General features: G+C 37.2%; 1 protein-coding gene across 3 annotated transcripts in view; it reads right to left on the reverse strand.

Moving 5' to 3' along the window:
• Ctnna2 (catenin alpha 2) overlaps nucleotides 1-17,702 on the reverse strand; it is a 1,209,750-nt gene that overhangs the window by 820,026 nt on the left and 372,022 nt on the right. For all 3 annotated transcript variants that reach the window (XM_004660539.2, XM_004660538.3, XM_045151911.1), the window contains 2 exons: nucleotides 9,010-9,129; nucleotides 5,432-5,698 (listed from right to left, as the gene is read on the reverse strand). In XM_004660539.2, coding sequence (XP_004660596.1) covers nucleotides 5,432-5,698; nucleotides 9,010-9,129 — 387 coding nt within the window. The remainder of the gene's footprint in view (nucleotides 1-5,431; nucleotides 5,699-9,009; nucleotides 9,130-17,702) is intronic.

The following is a 17,702-nucleotide window of genomic DNA, read 5'->3' on the forward strand; positions in this document are numbered from 1 at the left end:
TTAGCCCCCTGGTGTGCAGAACAGAGCTCACATTCCAGCACTAGTACCCAGTGAATAGCAAATTGCTAAAATGTGTCATTCAAAGAGTTGAACATACTTAAAGATAAAAAGAAAAAATATTCTGAGAACTTGAAGGTGGGTATGAAAACCTAGAAATAATTAAAGTGATATCTTTGGGCCTCAGGAAGTCAAGGTCACATCAGTGCTATGCGATTTATAACAGTTAACAGTGTCATATTTCTCTCCCACATATTTGACTTTTATCAATGGCATTAGTAGTAAGAGGAGACAGAATCAGTATAATAACAACCCCTCTTTCAAAGGTGAAGTAATTAAAAGCTGGAAAGCAAAGTCCACAGGCCTCAAAAGTGAAAATGGTCCACGGACTCTTGTGCAATGCCCCAGGATTGGGGGACAGGAGAGGTGTTTGGATGTGGATGCTCTGAGTAGTTGAGAGGCAGGGGCAGAGGCTAGAAACTACTTCTGTAATAACTATCAGAGAAAGAAAAAAGAAGGAAATTATTCGACTCTGGTAGAAAGTAACAATGTTGGGGGGAGATTAGGCATGAAACATGTGAGTATGTGAGGCAGGAGGAACTGAATATGGAACAGGAAGGGAGCATGGTCAACCAGTGGGATAAGTGTAGAAAGCTTAGAATAGAGAAATTCAAAATGATGATTATTGTTTGATTTAAAGCAATATTTTTTGAGAAAGGCATGGTGGAACATATCTATAATACCAGAATTAGGAAGGCTAAGGCAGGAGTATTGTGTGTTCATATTCAGCAAACCTAGAGAAAAACTAATATTTTAAGAGAGAAATAGTTTGGACTGTAAATATGTCTAATAGGAAAAGTGTCAATTTCTCTTTAGATGGTTATAACTAATAAATAAAATGTATTAGTTCGATTTTACCTAGTATCTTTATTTTTAAAAAGCTTGCAAAAACCAGACCTAGGATATTATTTTCTCTTTTCTGGGCCTCCACCCCTCCCCTTTTTTTTTTTTTTTTTTCTTTTTGAGATAAAGTCTCACTATGCAAACCAGACTGGCCTTAAGCTTGAGATCATCTTCTTGTCTTGTCTCCCAAGTGGTGTGACTACATGCATGAAATATCATGTCTGCTTTTTTGTGAATAAAAGAAAATTGTGCAAAAATAGCTTTTTCTTTTCTTTATTCTTTCTTTCTATTTTTTTTAAGGTAGTGTCTCCCTCTAGCCCAGGCTGACCTGGAATTCACTATTTAGTCTCAGGGTCGCCTTGCACTCACAGCAATCCTCCTATCTCTGCCTCCTGAGTGCTGGAATTAAAGGCGTGCGCCACCATACCTGGCTCTTAGGAATAGCTTTTAAAATACTTCTCTATCTCTTGAATATTTTCCAGGAGTTTTTTAAGGAGTTTTGATGTGATGGCATTTGAAAGTCATTACCATGTTGTGCATGTGTATGTGATATACACACAGGTGTGTATGTGTGTGTGGGCATGCATGTGTGCACATGTTTGTGTGATATACTCGCAGGTGCATGTGTGTGTGGTCACGCATGTGTGTGTATGTGTGCAATATATTCGCAGGTGCATATTGTGTGGGCATGCAGGTGTGTGTGTGATATACTCGCAGGTACGTGTGTGTGATTATGCATGTGTGCAGGTGTGTGTGATATACTCGCAGGTACATGGGTGTGGGCACACATGTGTGCAGGTTTGTGTGATATGCATGCAGGTACATGTGAGTGTGCATGTATGTGTGTATGTGTGTGTGATATACTCACAGTTGCATGTGTGTGTGCATGCATTCGTGCACATGTGTGTGATATGCATGCAGGTACATGTGTGTGTGCATGCATGTGTGCACACGTGTGTGATATACTCGCAGGTGTACGTGTGTGGGGGCACTCATGTGTGCACATGTGTGCATCTCATAGGTGCATGTGTGTGTGGGCACATATGTGTGCAGATGTGTGTGATATGCATGAAGGTGCATATGTGTGTGGACACACATATGTGCAGGTGTGTGTGATATACTAGCAGGTGTGAATACGTGTAGACACGCATATATGTGGCTTCAGTGCTCATATGGCTTTATATGCTCATGAAGTCTGAGGCTGACCTCCAGTATCTTCCTGGATCCATCTTCATTTGATCCCAGAACTTGTAGCTTCTGTTATTATAGCTAGCCAGCTTGCCCAAGGAGCATGTCTCCAATTCCTGAACCCTGGGATTATAGGCCAGACATCATGGCCACCTCATATCTATGTTCAACACCTCTCTGGTCCTCCTGCTTGCTCAGCAAGTACTTTACCCACTAATCCATCTCACCAACCCCTTAAAAGTTTTTTTTTTTTAATTTTTTTGGTTGATTTTTATTTATTTATTTGAGAGCAACAGACAGAGAAATAGGGAGACAGAGAGAGAGAGAGAGAGAGAGAGAGAGAGAGAGAGAGAGAGAGAGAGGGAGAGAGAGAAAGAATGGGTGTGCCAGGGCCTCTACCCACTGCAAACGAACTGCAGACACATGCGCCCCCTTGCTCATCTGGCTAACGTGGGTCCTGGGGAATTGAGCCTCGAACCGGGGTCCTTAGGCTTCACAGGCAAGCGCTTAACCACAAAGCCATCTCTTCAACCCAAAGTTAGTTTTTTTTTTTCTTTTAACCATACTCTTTGCAACATTCTTTAGACAGCTCACTAAAGAAAATTAACCATCTCAAATTGCCACAATTGAAAACAAAGTGATTTTCAATTGATTAAAAATATTTTACTTTATGCTGCTGCATGAGTGACTCTAACAGTTTCATGTAGTTAAAATGATCTTTTAATTCCATTATTATTCTTATTATTTCCTTTTCCAATCAATCCTTTGACTTTTTCTGTAGGTAGGTCAAAATTGCCAGAACGTTGGCCACTAATGGAACCCTGCTTACAACTAAACCTTTACAAATCAGTTCTACATGTGGACAAGTGAATTTAAAAAAGAAGCTGTTACCTTGTTCTGATTAACTAACTGCAAGGCTTTGAGTATGTGTATGTGTGTGTGTGTGGTGTGCCTCGCATGTTTGTGTGCACACCTCTGACAACTGCACTTTTGTTTAAATTTCTCCAAGCTTTATTTATTCAGTTTTTGAATTCATCTTTGGAATTAAAATAAGGATGCTTGAAAGATCAAGATGTGGAACACGTGTAAGTAGATTTTGCCTCCATGACCTCAGGTTTGAGTTTATGAGATTGAAGGTATTTGAAATCCTGCAACAATACCTAAAATTTCATTTATTCAGGATAAAGCTGTTTTTAGTGAAATTGGTCTGGAAACAAGAATACTGGGAATCTGGCATGGACAGAAGGTGGCAGCAACTGAGGGGCTAGACCAGCACCTATGGAGTTCTCTCTGAGAAAAACCATATACCTATTAGTTTTGATTACTTCATAGACAGTTATAAAACATCATGAAATTATGAAACAATTTTTCTCATAACTGGACTACATAACTTATCCTTTCATAAATATTTTTAAGTATGACATTGTATAAATTAAAAATTGCATTTGAGATTATTTGTAATTTTCTACTGTTTAGATAGATGTGTTGCTTTATTCCAATGTATGCTTTTAAAATTAATGCAGCAGTTTAATGTGTTAATATCCGAGAACATTACTTACTCTTTCCCTTTAAAATATGGGTTTATTAATTTTTCACTACAGAAAAGAAAATGTTATCATTTTATTGAGTTACAAAAGTCTGTCAGCATTTGTTTTAGCCTCAACATTATAAATAAATCAATAGTTTTTCCACTATGAATCACAAAACTCCTTATTAAGGAGTAAAAGAAGAAATAAAAAAATTTCTACTTTAGATCCTTCACATCAATTTAAAATGTATTTCTGGGCTGGAAAGATGACTTAGTAGTTAAGGAGCTTGCCTGCAAAGCCAAAGGACCCAGGTTTGATTCTCTCAGACCCATGTAAGTCAGATGCACAAGATGGCACATGCATCTGTAGTTTGTTTGCAGAGGTTGGAGGCCCTTGTATGCCCATTCTCTCTTTATCCCTATCTGCCTCTTTATTTCTCTCTCAAAATTAATAAAGATAAAAAATTCAATAAGGAAAATGTATTTCTCACATATATAAAGAAATTAAAATAAGCAATAAAATAAGACTAATAATTTTATGGCCTGTCTTGTGGAAAGGATCACTTTTTTCACTATGACCTATTTTTCCATTATAGAAGTCCAGTGAATTTTGTAAAGTTCTTCTATATAGACTAAATATTAAACTATTATTATTTTTCATGTGTTGTAGTTATTTGCTGAAATTTTGTGAATGCAATAGATATCTTTAAGTCATAGCTTCTGTGAAAAATGCTTTCAGTTTACAATCAAATTTAATACTTATAAAATTTATAAAGTTATATTATCTGAATTCAAATATATAATGTATATTATATACAGACATAAACAGAGATGAGAGAACTCAGTACTCTTGACTATCCAGCATTTCATTTACTTCTATTTACTATCTTCAGTAATTATCACATAGCTCAGAATCCTCTTTCTTAGCCTCCAGGTAGTAATTATTTTATCAAAAACCAATACCAACTAACCCAAAATAAAGCCCATCACCTTTCCCTTCAGCCTCTAAGTAGCCTGCTTTCACCCTATGAATTATGTTTTCACACTTAAACTTCAGGATTTTCTATTCACCTTCTCTTCCCTGAGGGAAAATACACCCATGACAAGAAATCTCTGTACCTCACAAATCCTGAAGGCTCTGATTGATTAGAGGATACATGACTCCACACAGAGGCCTGTCCCCAGACCCAGAGAGATGAGCCACTATGCCATCCTGCACTGTGGGGGACATCCATCCAACTCACTTGGATGCCTAGATGATAGCTCAATTATAGCACCTTCCCACGTCTTGCACTAGATCAAGCCAGCAGAAGTAGCAGAAGGTGGATGGGCCATGGCATAGGTGCTGGCATTCCTGTGTGGGGCCATTGAGGGAAGGTCATATTCCTCATATGGTTTAGGGTGATAGAGTTTGCTTGTCACTAACTCAAAGTGAAGGTGTTGAGGGCAGTTTTCTACCCATACACAACACAGAGGCAGTCCTTCCTTGGCTGCCTGTAATTTTGGTGCCTTTTTATAATGAAGCAGATTGTCCAAACACTTTCTGTGGATGGTGAATCTCTCATCTGGGGATTCAGGGAATCCCTCTGAATCAGAGGGAATCAGGCCCTGTGAAACATAAAGTTATATTCTTTGAAAGTAGCACACTAGACCTGCCAGTACGTTAGATTCCCAATGACAGGAACACACCATACAGTTTATCTTCTTGTCAAAAGCCTCTGAGCAAAGAAAATCAATATTAACTATTATGGTGTCCTTGCAAACCCATTGTTTATATAAGTGTACCAACTTTATGGACATCACCCGGATGCTTACGTCAAACTCATTGAGGGCTGCAGCCAGCTCCCCTATGCCTGTGTGGCCTTTGGCTTCGTCAGTGGGCGAGGTAGCTTGAGCGGCATTGGAAATGCCGGCTATGGCCTCCTGGACTTGTTTGAACACGTAGTCTCGATTGGCTCTTGTGGCAGCAACATCTGGGTGGCGGAGGAAGGCTTGGGAGGCTGTGTACAGCATGGTGGCATTCTTCTTCAGGGCCCCACGAGCAGCTGCCATCTCATCCCTACAGTGAGGGTCTTTCAGCTCCTGTGCATACAAAACATGAATCATGCATGAATCAGGAGTGCAGGCATCTGCAGGCACACACTCACAGAACCATACTGCATTTGAAAAACTCTCTTTGCTACCTTGTACTACTTCTATCTGCCAGGACTTTGCATGGACTGTTCTTTTCTATGTGCAATATCTGAGACTCTGAAACCCTACATTGTCATGTGTCAGTTCCATTTATCAGTTCCTCAATCAATTTTCCATCTAACCCAACAGACGTTTTTCTCCCACAAGACTCTGTCTTTATTTTTAGCACTCACCATACTTTATTGTATTGTCTTATATAAGCATGTATTGGAACTCATGACAGCAACTTATCTTTTTTTTTTTTTTTTTTTGGATTTAGCAGATTGTCTGTTGGCTCTGAGACATTTAATAAATAAATGTTGCTGAAAATATGCAAATCCCAGGAACTGACAAGGTAAGTGGGTGGCTGGATCGCAGCATTCTTTAGTAGCAATGGAAAAGTTGAACTCAGTCATGTATGTGGGGCCCTGCGGGCTTCTGTGCTCATTTGTAGTTTCAAAGGTGGGAAGCCAAAGTTCTGATGTTTGCTTCATGTATTAATGCCCCTTTCACTGCATTTCTTCAAAATATATACTACCATTAATGGCAGTTAACTCATTGAGTTTAAAAAATAAAAAAATAACAGGCCATGGATGATTTGTTTACCTCACTTTGTATGTCAAAATAAAACCACTAAGGAGTTCTTTACTCCTCATTTTTAAAGAGGACTGTCAGAAAATGTCTCTATGGTCTTTGGATGTGCTAAGGTTGGTGACAGTTACTGAGAGCTATAGAAGACTGGGAGCTCAGTATGCCTGGGGGGAATTTGCCCAATTTTAAACTGTCAGATCACTGATATTGTCTTGGTATTTGCTGATTTTGTACAGAATGGATAGATGACTTTGAAAGAACGAGTAACATATTTCTTATTGTGGAAAAAATGATTGTGAGAGAAACATGCTATATTTGATATCTGTAGTTATCACTACTAGTTGACAATAATTAACTACACCATGTATTCTCCTTTGTTTAAGCACCACTAGATTTGTGTAGTACACCTAACTTCTAAACTGGGACTGTATCACATGAGCCTTCCAGATGAAGAGATAAATATCTGATTACATTCTCCACACTCTTCAATGACCTGAGTCCTACAGCCTAATGCTTTCTCCTGAGTATTCACAAAGGGCCTTATCGACTCCTTAGCATCTGGTTCTCAAATTCCATTCTTCATTATATATGCTTAAAAATAAACATATGAAAGTGGGAAAAGGGATGGATATTTTCTTCGTGAAGATATTTGAGGAAGCATTCTTTATTCATAAGACCTAGAAAAACTCTCAAAGTTGAAGTTTGAAGAACTGGTTAACTCCTGAAACAGTCACTTGAAATCTATGTGAGTATTAACAGGAGTTCAAAAAGGTAAACACATGAATAATGCTTTAAAATAAATGATAGTAGAATGTTTGCTCAGCATAACAATATTCTTGGTTGGATCACCAATGGACAAAACAGCAGAAAACAATATGCATACTTATATGTATAGTATTTACATAAATGTGATAAATGTTTAATAAATATGTTAAACAACTGAAAAACTATTGCACTACTTTTTGTGGGTGTTACACATTCAAGTTCTTTCCCCCTAAATATTATGGAATGAGTATGGATTAGCAATTAATTAAAAATAATGCAAGATAAAGACAAATAATACTCATAAGTTTAATGTCAATTACATACTGATGATAAAAACTTATATTTGACATTTTAATTTCAATGCATTATAAGTACCTCAAAATTAGTGTGTCTAATATCAGATGTTGGTTTCCAACCCCAACGGGTCCTTTTTCAGTCTTCCTGTGCCAGTCAACCCACTGCCTTGTACTCACTTGCTCAAAACAGAAGCTTGAAGCAAACTGATCACTTTCACATCAACAGGAATTTCTCTGGCTCTGTTATCAACATATATTTTACTCCTGTACTTTCTCTACTTCCCTCCTGTTGCATTGATGGAGACCACTACTGTCTCCCACTCAGACTAATCCATTCCCTCACACTGGTCCTTCCTCTTGCACCCCACTTCTTTTCTGCACAGTATTTAGAATAATGCTGAAATGCAAAGCTATGTATAGATACTAAACTCATGAATCATCTGTGTATAATAATATCGTAATAGCTAACAAAATTGAACACCTTAGTCTGCATGCTTGTTTTCAACTTCCCCTTTGTTCACTGATACTCAAGTACTGTTTTCAGATATTTCACAAAAGAAAGACTTCTCGTCTTCTCTCAAGCTTCAGAGTACCTCTGACCCTACTTGTTTTACCCTTTGGATTGCCAAAGATTCCTTTGAACTAAGACATTTGCTGATTAAAAACAAAAAACATTTTAATGAATGTATGAAGTAAAGTCATTTTACATGCCTAATATATAAGACTATGTATGGGATAAGTTTGTAACTCCAGCATCTTTTCAGCCAGAAACAGAGTGAATACTCAACACATTCACTGAAAGCACATTCCCATTGGCAGAAAAGCCACTAGGGATTCCAGGATTCCACAGTGTTGAGGAATTCTGGGAGCATTCAAGAAAATAAGGAAAAGTAACTTGAATAGAATCTTTCACTCTTGGTGAATTTTGGAGAATAAGAATATAAAAATATTCTCTTTAGGAATAAAAATTTGAAGGTACCATAACTATGAAGAAATAGTTGGCTATTTCTAGACAAAGGGAATATAAAGGAGATCCTGCGTTACCTGCCTTCATCAATGTGGTGGATATTCTTGAGTGTTCTCTCTTCTTTATTCTTTCCTTGTCTCCCTTGTCTCATTTGACTCATGCTTTCTTTCTCTTTTATAAAAGTTTTGCCCCACATACTGCATATCCTAGGTATGCAAATGTCTGGGGGGTAATCAGAGGACAAGAAGATAACATTTCAGAGCAAGGGGTGCTATCCAGATTGAACATAGCCTCACCCCACAGTTTGATTATCTTGATTTAACCTAGCACTGCTCTAACAGTGGAAAGAAGACTTCTGTGTAGTAGGCTGGAATTTTAAACAAGTGGTCCATGTGAACTAATTATAGACAGTGGCCAGGGAATATCTGGGACCCTGGTTGGTGCCACAAACAGCCTTGGGAGGAAGCAGTCTTTGAGATCATAGATTCATAAGAAATTTATTCTCAAGCAGTTGCAATCTATCCATTGTTCAGACCTACAGAGCTAAACAGTTTCTTAGAGTCAGCTATTTTCTTCCCTATTATTTCCAAACAATTTCTCACCTGTTGCCTTCTTGCGGCCACATAGTTAAGTTTCACCATCTCTTTTCCAAACTCTTTGAAGCGATTTGCAAGGTCCTGTTCATTTGTTGCATTTTTGACAGCTTCCAGGGCCTCCTCTACCTGAAGTGGTAAAAACAACAAAGAAAAGAAAAACACAACAAAACAAAATATATTAATAAGTAGACAAAATTCAAATATTATTCACCACATTATAAATGTTGACTTGTCAATAAAACATGAATATATATTAATACTTAATCAGAAGAAAGCATGCTTAATAATCACTTATAGTCAGATTAAGCATTAACTCTTGGTATGTAAAAGAAAATAACTACTAACTCATAAAACACACAAACGTCTCTATTTTTTAATCTACAGAATTATGATTTTGGTAAGTGATGCAGATAAAAATAAATATAGAGGGCTGGAGAAATGGTTTAGTGGTTAAGCACTTGCCTGTGAAGCCTAAGGACCCTGGTTTGAGGCTCGATTCCCCAGGACGCATGTTAGCCAGATGCACAAGGGGGCACACGCATCTGGAGTTCGTTTGCAGGGGCTGGAGGCCCTGGCACGCCCATTCTCTCTCTCTCTCTCTCTCTCTCTCTCTCTCTGTCTGCCTCTTTCTCTGTCTGTTGCTCGCAAATAAATAAAAATGAATTATTTTTTTAAATAATATAGAAAAACTAAAGGCATATATAAGAAAAATATGAAAATTTAAAACCAATTCTAGTAATCTTCAGGAAGAAGTGGGTTGCCAAAACAGAAGAAACTCCTGGACTACTGAAAATATGGGAAACATGGCATCTTCAACCAATCTTGGCAATGTCACTAAACCTCAGTTTAAGGAAACAGTTTGTGAGCAGAGGTTACAACTTGGCATTGCAACAGAGAAAGGAGGCAGCGGGCCTCTGGCTAGTGGAATCCACAGAGTGAAATGGGAGTGAACAGAATGGTGGCAGGTTTGCTGCCTTAATGATGCTTGTGCTTCCAGATCCCTCTACAAACTCTCTCAATGGACTTTTCCAATTTCTATTAGATCATCATTATGAATTCAAAAAAATGCTGATAAAATAAGCTTTTGAGAAGTACTAAAGTATTCACCTCATTTCCACCACAAACCTGAGCTTTAATATGTTATGAAAATGTCAACAGTTACTAAACCTCTTGGTGTAATATTTCTGAACTCAAAATGATGGCATGGTGGTAGTGCATTCCATAAAACCATTGTCAGTCAAGTGGAATTTTGTAGAAATACTATGAAAAAAGGTTAAAAAGACAGCTTCGAGTGAATCAGGCATGGTTTTTCAGTCAGGTGTGGTTTTTCAACCTCAATATATATTTTTTAACTATGAAGGGAGGTTGGTTCATATAACTTCATATAACCTGGTTATCTATAGTTTCATCCATTTTCCTGAAAATATAATGCATTCTTACTTTAGCTGAAATTATCCATTGTGTCTATGTTCCATATTTCCTTTATTTATTCATCTGTTGATGGATATATAGGCTGGCTCCATACCTTGTTTATTGTGAATAGACCAGCAAAAACATGGAAGTACAGGTATCTTAGTAGTATGCTGATTTAGAATCCTTTGGGTATATACCCAGGAATGATTATATTAAGCAAAATAAGCTAGGCTCAGAAATTTTCTGTCATATGAAGAGTGTAATTTAACTTTATATAGGTATGTATTTATGTGTGTGTGTGAGACAAGAAAGAAGGAAGATCATTAGAGAAGAAGAAACAATCTAAAGGAGTAAGGAGGTGATTAAGAAAGGGTAGTAGCATATATGTGAGATAAAAGCGTAATGAGTACTATTTGGAAAGAAAATGTGGACAGGTAAAAGTTGTGGAAGGGAGCTGCCAAGGAAGTAGTGGGGAAGAATAAGAACAAATACCAATAGGAGCCGGGTGTGGTGGCGCACGTCTTTAATCCCAGCACTGGGAGGCAGAGGTAGGAGGATTGCTCTGAATTCGAGGCCACCCTGAGACTAGTGAATTCCAGGTCAGCCTGGGCTATAGTGAGACCCTACCTTGAAAAACAAAAAAAAAAACCAAAAAACAAAAAACAAAACAAAACAAAAAGAACAAATACCAATAGTAGATACACATGTATGAAAATGCCACAAGAAACCCATTTCTTTGTATGCTAACTAAAATGGTTATGCAAGTAAGGGGATTCTCAACAACCAAGGAAAAATGCAGTGAATGTATGTGCACAGACTTGTTCAGATTGGCTGTAGGATTTCTGCATCAATCAAAGCATGGTGTATATAAAGAGAGACATCATGGTTTGACAATTCTGAAATATACATCAGTATGATGTGGACAGAAAAAGTAGCATGCATACAGTTATGAATTATGGAGCTACAGCTTTGTTTAAACTGACATTATCATGGAAGCAGCTAAGACAACATCCTTATCAAGTGTCTCTGGGTGAAGGAAGAACACTGAGTATAGAATCCTGAGATAAGAGGTATCAGGGAGCATTTATAGTCATTATGGGATAGAGCTGCTGAAGTGGCCAACAGGGAGCCACATATAAGTAAAGAAGTATGGCAGAAAGGAAAGGTTTTCAGACAAATAGTGCCTCAATCACTCGACATAAAATTAAATTTTGACTCTCATCTCTGGCAATTCTGAAACATTTTCTTCTTGATTATAAACATGTAAGATGGCTTCATGACTCCTAGGCAGTGCCCTTTCCTGATTCTGTGCATGCACTAATAATGCTCAAGAGAAGGCAGAAAATATGAAAAGGGACAGTGGTGTGTTAGTAGGCTTTCTTGAGCACTATAGTCAAATTGCACTTTATTGTGTGGAATGGCCCATTTAAAATGTTTTCATGGTTTAATGAGAGTTACATATGTCAAATCTTTGCAACAACCTATCAGCAATGCCTCTTTCTAAATTTATAATCATTTTAACTTTACCATTAATAGCACTATCAAGAGCACTCGCTTGGCAACTATATTGTTGTTGCTGTTTATGAGAGAAGTAAATATTTTCTTAGGACATAAAAACTGATTCCCAGGAAAAACACCTGATTATCTCAGAAGGTGCTAAGTCCAGAATCTATCTGTCTGTCTTTTTATCTATCTATCTGCCTATCATCTATCTATCTATCTCAGGCTTCTTACCAAATCAGTTTGGAATATTTATGCTGTACTATGTGTAATTTTTCTTCTAATTGGTTTTTCCTCTGAAGCATCCAAATGCAATGCAAATTTATAAATCTTAAAATTAAATTAAATACATTTGAAAAAAATACTAAAAATAGGATTTTCTTTGTGTTGATTTAACTAAGCCATATTTAGTTTCAATCTAGAAAGATTTAAGATCTCACCTAGTTAAAAGTTTTCATGAAGAGTCATGATTCAGAGTAAGTTCCAAATGCAACAGATATGAAGGAAATAGGAATAAAGTTTGGTTTGTGGGTACATTCCCTGATAGTAAGTAAAATGGAGAGAGCTGGGCAGAATAAGCAATAAAGACAGACAAGAAGATTTTGATTAACCTAGAATAAAGAATAGTAGTTAGCTAAAGAGTTTATTCATTCATGTATTTATTTATTCATTGGTTAACTTTATCTCATTTATATAATTGATATTTTTAATTACTTGAGAAACCAGTAAACCTATTTATAAATTAATTGGTTGATAAATAGATTTTAGGTTAACTAACTGATCAACAGAGCAGAGACTAGGATTTTTTGTCAACACAAAATCAAGTGTGAAAACCAACAGAGCCAATGATCCTTTTTATCTGTATGTCTAAGGAAAAGAAATTGACTGCCATGACTCACATAAATAAGTCTGTCTGTCTGTTGGTCTGTCTGTCTGTCTGTCTCTCTCTCTCATAGTTACTGTAGTTAATGGCCACTAGGGATTAAAGGCTGCTAGCTAAATATAGGACAATTCTTACACAGAAGAGTCTTGGAACCTGTCATGGCTTCCTCATGATGGGTAAGAGTGTGTCTGTGTGAGTAGCCTATGGGGTCAGCTTGGTTTAGGTTTCAAAGTAGATTTTGAAGAAGGCTTCATTTTATCATGTGGTGTGATAAGAGGGGACATGGGGATCATGTGACCACAAGATTCTCAGGATGGCTCTGGATGAATGTCAATGACAGTGACTCTGATAAGGGGAAGGTTGGGAAGACCATGTTTTGATTTAAAAAATGGGTTCCAACATAAAAATGTACTCTGAGAGGCAGCTACCACACCCATCCTTACTAACTCTCACCCCCCTCATCTGGGTCATTACACATACCCATTCTCTAACACAGCACTAACCAAAGTGAGAATTGCTGAACCAGGCACTCCCTGCCATTTATTGGTAGTCCATGCACAGATACAGCTGAAAGGATGGAAACTTCTTGAAAGGAACTTAACCCATGTGCCCTGACTGTTGTGCTAATACCTTGTTATTTAAAATTCTTCCAGGTCTTCTCAAAGATTGGTTGTTGAATATTGTTTACTCCTAAAACCATGCACCAAACCTGTCTGTATGTCAAAACATTTCTTTGAATCTGTCCTTAGTTTTCTGGTTGAAATTGTACTTGTTTCTCTATAAATGGTAGCCTAATAATTTCTTTTTGTAATTCAATACCTATGATACACCTACCAAGAGGCAGACAGACTCGTAGGGATGGATATTTATTGACCTGAGGAGGTGCAGCCTCTCTCGGATACTGTGTACCATCTGGTACCCCTGCCATACTTAATACCCACACAATTGCTATAGATCAGTGTTAATACATCCATCATATATGCTGAGATAAACTGACCTTATTCCAGAATACTACAGTCTTTATATTTATACAGAGTTGACTGAATTTTAAAATCAGTCACTGACAAAACTAGTTAATCATGCATAACTTTTTCATTTATGTTTGGTTTCAAAAGACAATGGAATAATGAATGAATCAATGGGAAGAAGAGCTGCCAACCAACTACTATATTTATTTTGTCTTAAACCCTTGTTTAATCATTGATGCTTTGCTATACTTTCTGCTTCCTAAAGATAAGCTGACCTTTAGTTTCATATGTTTGCCTCTGTGTCTGTTTTATGAGACAGGATTTCGTGTAGCTCAGGCTGGCCTCAAGTTCATTCTGTATTCAAGGATGACTGAGAACTTCTGGTCTTCCTGTCTGTTGTAATTACAGGTATGCAACATCATGCCTTATTTATGTGCTGCAGAGGAACCAATTCAGGGTTCTGAACAAGCCAGGCAGCTCTATTCCGATGGAGCTACATCTCTAGCAAACAAGCTGACATTCTTGAGTAAATTTCTCTCCTGTAGATAAGGTGGTCAGATCTCTAACCCTCAACTAAAATGCAAGCCATGGGGCTATGAACCTATAATCCAAGTGTTGGGGAAGTAGAGACAAGACAGATCCTTAGGGCCCACCATCCGGTTAGTCTAGAAGAATTGGTAAGATCTAGATTAAGTGAGAGAACCTACCTCAAGAAATAAAGTGGAGAGTTACTGAGAAAAATTCAGGATTTTAACAACCAGCCTTCACACAAATGTGTATTCATGCATGAATATCTGTACCTACATATATGTGAACATATACCATGCATACATACACACAGGTATACCACACACATACACACAACACATGACCCCCTCCCACAATAGGGTTGTGTTATGCTTCATGTGTGTGTGTACAACAGAATACATCTACTGGGTGAGAAGATATTCATATGCACACTCTTCTAACATGCATTATTACAGACATTCATTAATATCTCCCTCACTCGCCTGCAAAGTCTTGAAAGTAGGAGCAGAAGGAGTTGAGTCACCTTAGAATTTGTGTCTTAACATGTTTTTGCATATGGTACACTACAAATATTGAAAAATTATTGCATAAATTATGAACAATTTCAGAGCCACATGTTGGATCATGATATGCAGAGACATTTCTCCTACCCATAACTGTGGGCTAACTCCACAATGCATGACCCACATACTTTAATAAGGAGGGGCCAGGGGGAGGGGGTAGAACAAAAGTACCAACTTGACTGTACTCACTGAGTACAAAATTAATTAAAAATAAATAAATAAATAAATAAATAAATAAATAAATAAGTAAAAATCCCCTGAAGCCAGGTATGGTGGCACACACCTTTAATCCCAGCAGAGGTAGGAGGATCACTGTGAGTTCAAGGCCAAACAGACTACACAGACTACACAGTGAGTTCCAGGTCAGCTTGGGCCAGAGTGTGACATCCTATCTCATAAAAATTTTTAAAAAATTAAAATAAAATAAAGTAAAATAAAACTTGTAAAAATTTATGAACAATTTGGCTGTATACATTTGATTCTAGGATAACTCTGACAAAAAGAATATGCTAAAAATATGAGTCCTATCATAATGGGAGACAAAACAATCATGCCAATCCAGTATTATTCAGTTAAGAGTATAGTTCAGACTAAAGCAAGAGGACTAAACTGCATACTGTGAGAGTTGTCAGCTACTGAGGATACACAAGTGTGTTTCATGTTAATGTCACAAAAGCAGAGGAAATGTGAAGATTACCATGTGTTATTGGTGCCTCCAAACAGTGGAATGATTGCAATATATCTGGGCCCTAGTTGGCACTAAGAAATTATAACTTCCTTAAGAAATTGACTCGATCATTGCTATTTTGCATTTTCTAAATCCAATCTCAAAGGAGAAATCCTCTAGTAATTAAGAACTTAATCTTTCCATAGGACCTAGCCTGAGGGTAAAAAAGAGGGGATGGTTTGCTCTGGCACTCACGTATCTAGATGAGTTTATGTTCTCATTCCTTTATGTGCACTGGCAATGTAGTCTGTATTAATTCAGGGAGTAAAGAAAAGAAACACCCCATTTCATGATCACTGATTAAAATCGCCAATTCCTTTACAATTTCAAAGTACCACACACTGATCAAAGATTCTGATAATTGACCTACCTAAATTAAATAAAAATGAGATTAATCACTTAAATAGACCTATAACAAACATGGAGATCCGAACAGTTATCAATTATCTCCCAACTAAAAAAAGCCCAGGCCCGGATGGATTCACTGCTGAATTTTACCAGACTTTTAAGGAAGAGCTAACACCATTGCTTCTTAAGCTTTTCCAGGAAATAGAAAAAGAAGGAATTCTACCAAACTCCTTCTATGAGGCCAGCATAACCCTGATACCAAAACCAGGCAAAGATAGAACAAAAAAAGAAAATTACAGACCAATCTCCCTCATGAACATAGATGAAAAATTCTCAACAAAATATTGGCAAACAGAATACAAGAGTATATCAAAAAGATCATTCACCCTGACCAAGTAGGCTTTATCCCAGAGATGCAGGGATGGTTCAACATACACAAATCTATAAATGTAATACATTACATAAACAGGTTGAAGGACAAAAATCACATGATCATCTCATTAGATGCAGAGAAAGCATTTGACAAAAACCAAAATCCCTTCATGATAAAAGTCCTACAGAGACTGGGAATAGAAGGAACATATCTCAATATAATAAAGGCTATTTATGACAAGCCTACAGCCAACATATTACTAAATGGGGAAAAACTGGAAGCTTTTCCACTAAAATCAGGAACAAGACAAGGGTGTCCACTATCCCCACTTCTATTTAATATAGTTTTGGAAGTCTTAGCCATAGCAATAAGGCAAGAGACACACATAAAAGGGATACAAATTGGAAAGGAAGAAATCAAGTTATCATTATTTGCAGATGACATGATTCTATACATAAAGGACCCTAAAGACTCTACTAGCAAGCTGTTAGAGCTGATCAAAACCTACAGCAATGTAGCAGGATACAAAATAAATACACAGAAATCAGTAGCCTTCATATATGCTAACAACAAAAACACAGAGGATGAAATCAGAGAATCACTCCCATTCACAATTGCATCAAAAAAAATAAAATACTTTGGAATAAACCTAACCAAGGAAGTAAAGAATCTATACAATGAGAACTTTAAAACACTCAAGTGAGAAATTGCAGAAGACACTAGAAAGTGGAGAAACATCCCTTGTTCCTGGATTGGAAGAATCAATATCGTGAAAATGACAATCTTACCTAAAGCAATCTACACATTTAATGCAATCCCTATCAAAATTCCAAAGGCTTTCTTCATGGAAATAGAAAAAACAATCCAAAAATTCATTTGGAATCACAAAAAACCTCGAATATCTAAAATAATACTGAGCAACAAAAAAGAGGCTGGTGGTAACACCATACCTGATTTTAACCTATACTACAGAGCCATAGTAACAAAAACAGCATGGTACTGTCACAAAAACAGACATGTAGATCAGTGGAACAGAATAGAGGACCCAGATGTAAGCCCAAGTAGCTATAGCCACCTGATATTTGATACAAATGCCAAAAATACTCATTGGAGAAGAGACAGCCTCTTCAGCAAATGGTGTTTGGAAAACTGGATAAATATCTGCAGAAGGATGAAAATAGATTCTTCTCTCTCGCCATGCACAAGAATTAAGTCCAAATGGATTAAAGACCTTAACATCAGACAGGAAACTTTGAAACTGCTAGAGGAAAAAGTAGGGGAAACCCTTCAACATATTGGTCTTGGCAAAGACTTTCTGAATACAACCCCAATTGCTCAGGCAATAAAACCACAGATTAACCACTGGGACCTAATGAAATTACAAAGATTTTGCACT

This window comes from Jaculus jaculus, chromosome 6 (assembly GCF_020740685.1).
Source record: "Jaculus jaculus isolate mJacJac1 chromosome 6, mJacJac1.mat.Y.cur, whole genome shotgun sequence".
Lineage (NCBI taxonomy): Eukaryota > Metazoa > Chordata > Mammalia > Rodentia > Dipodidae > Jaculus > Jaculus jaculus.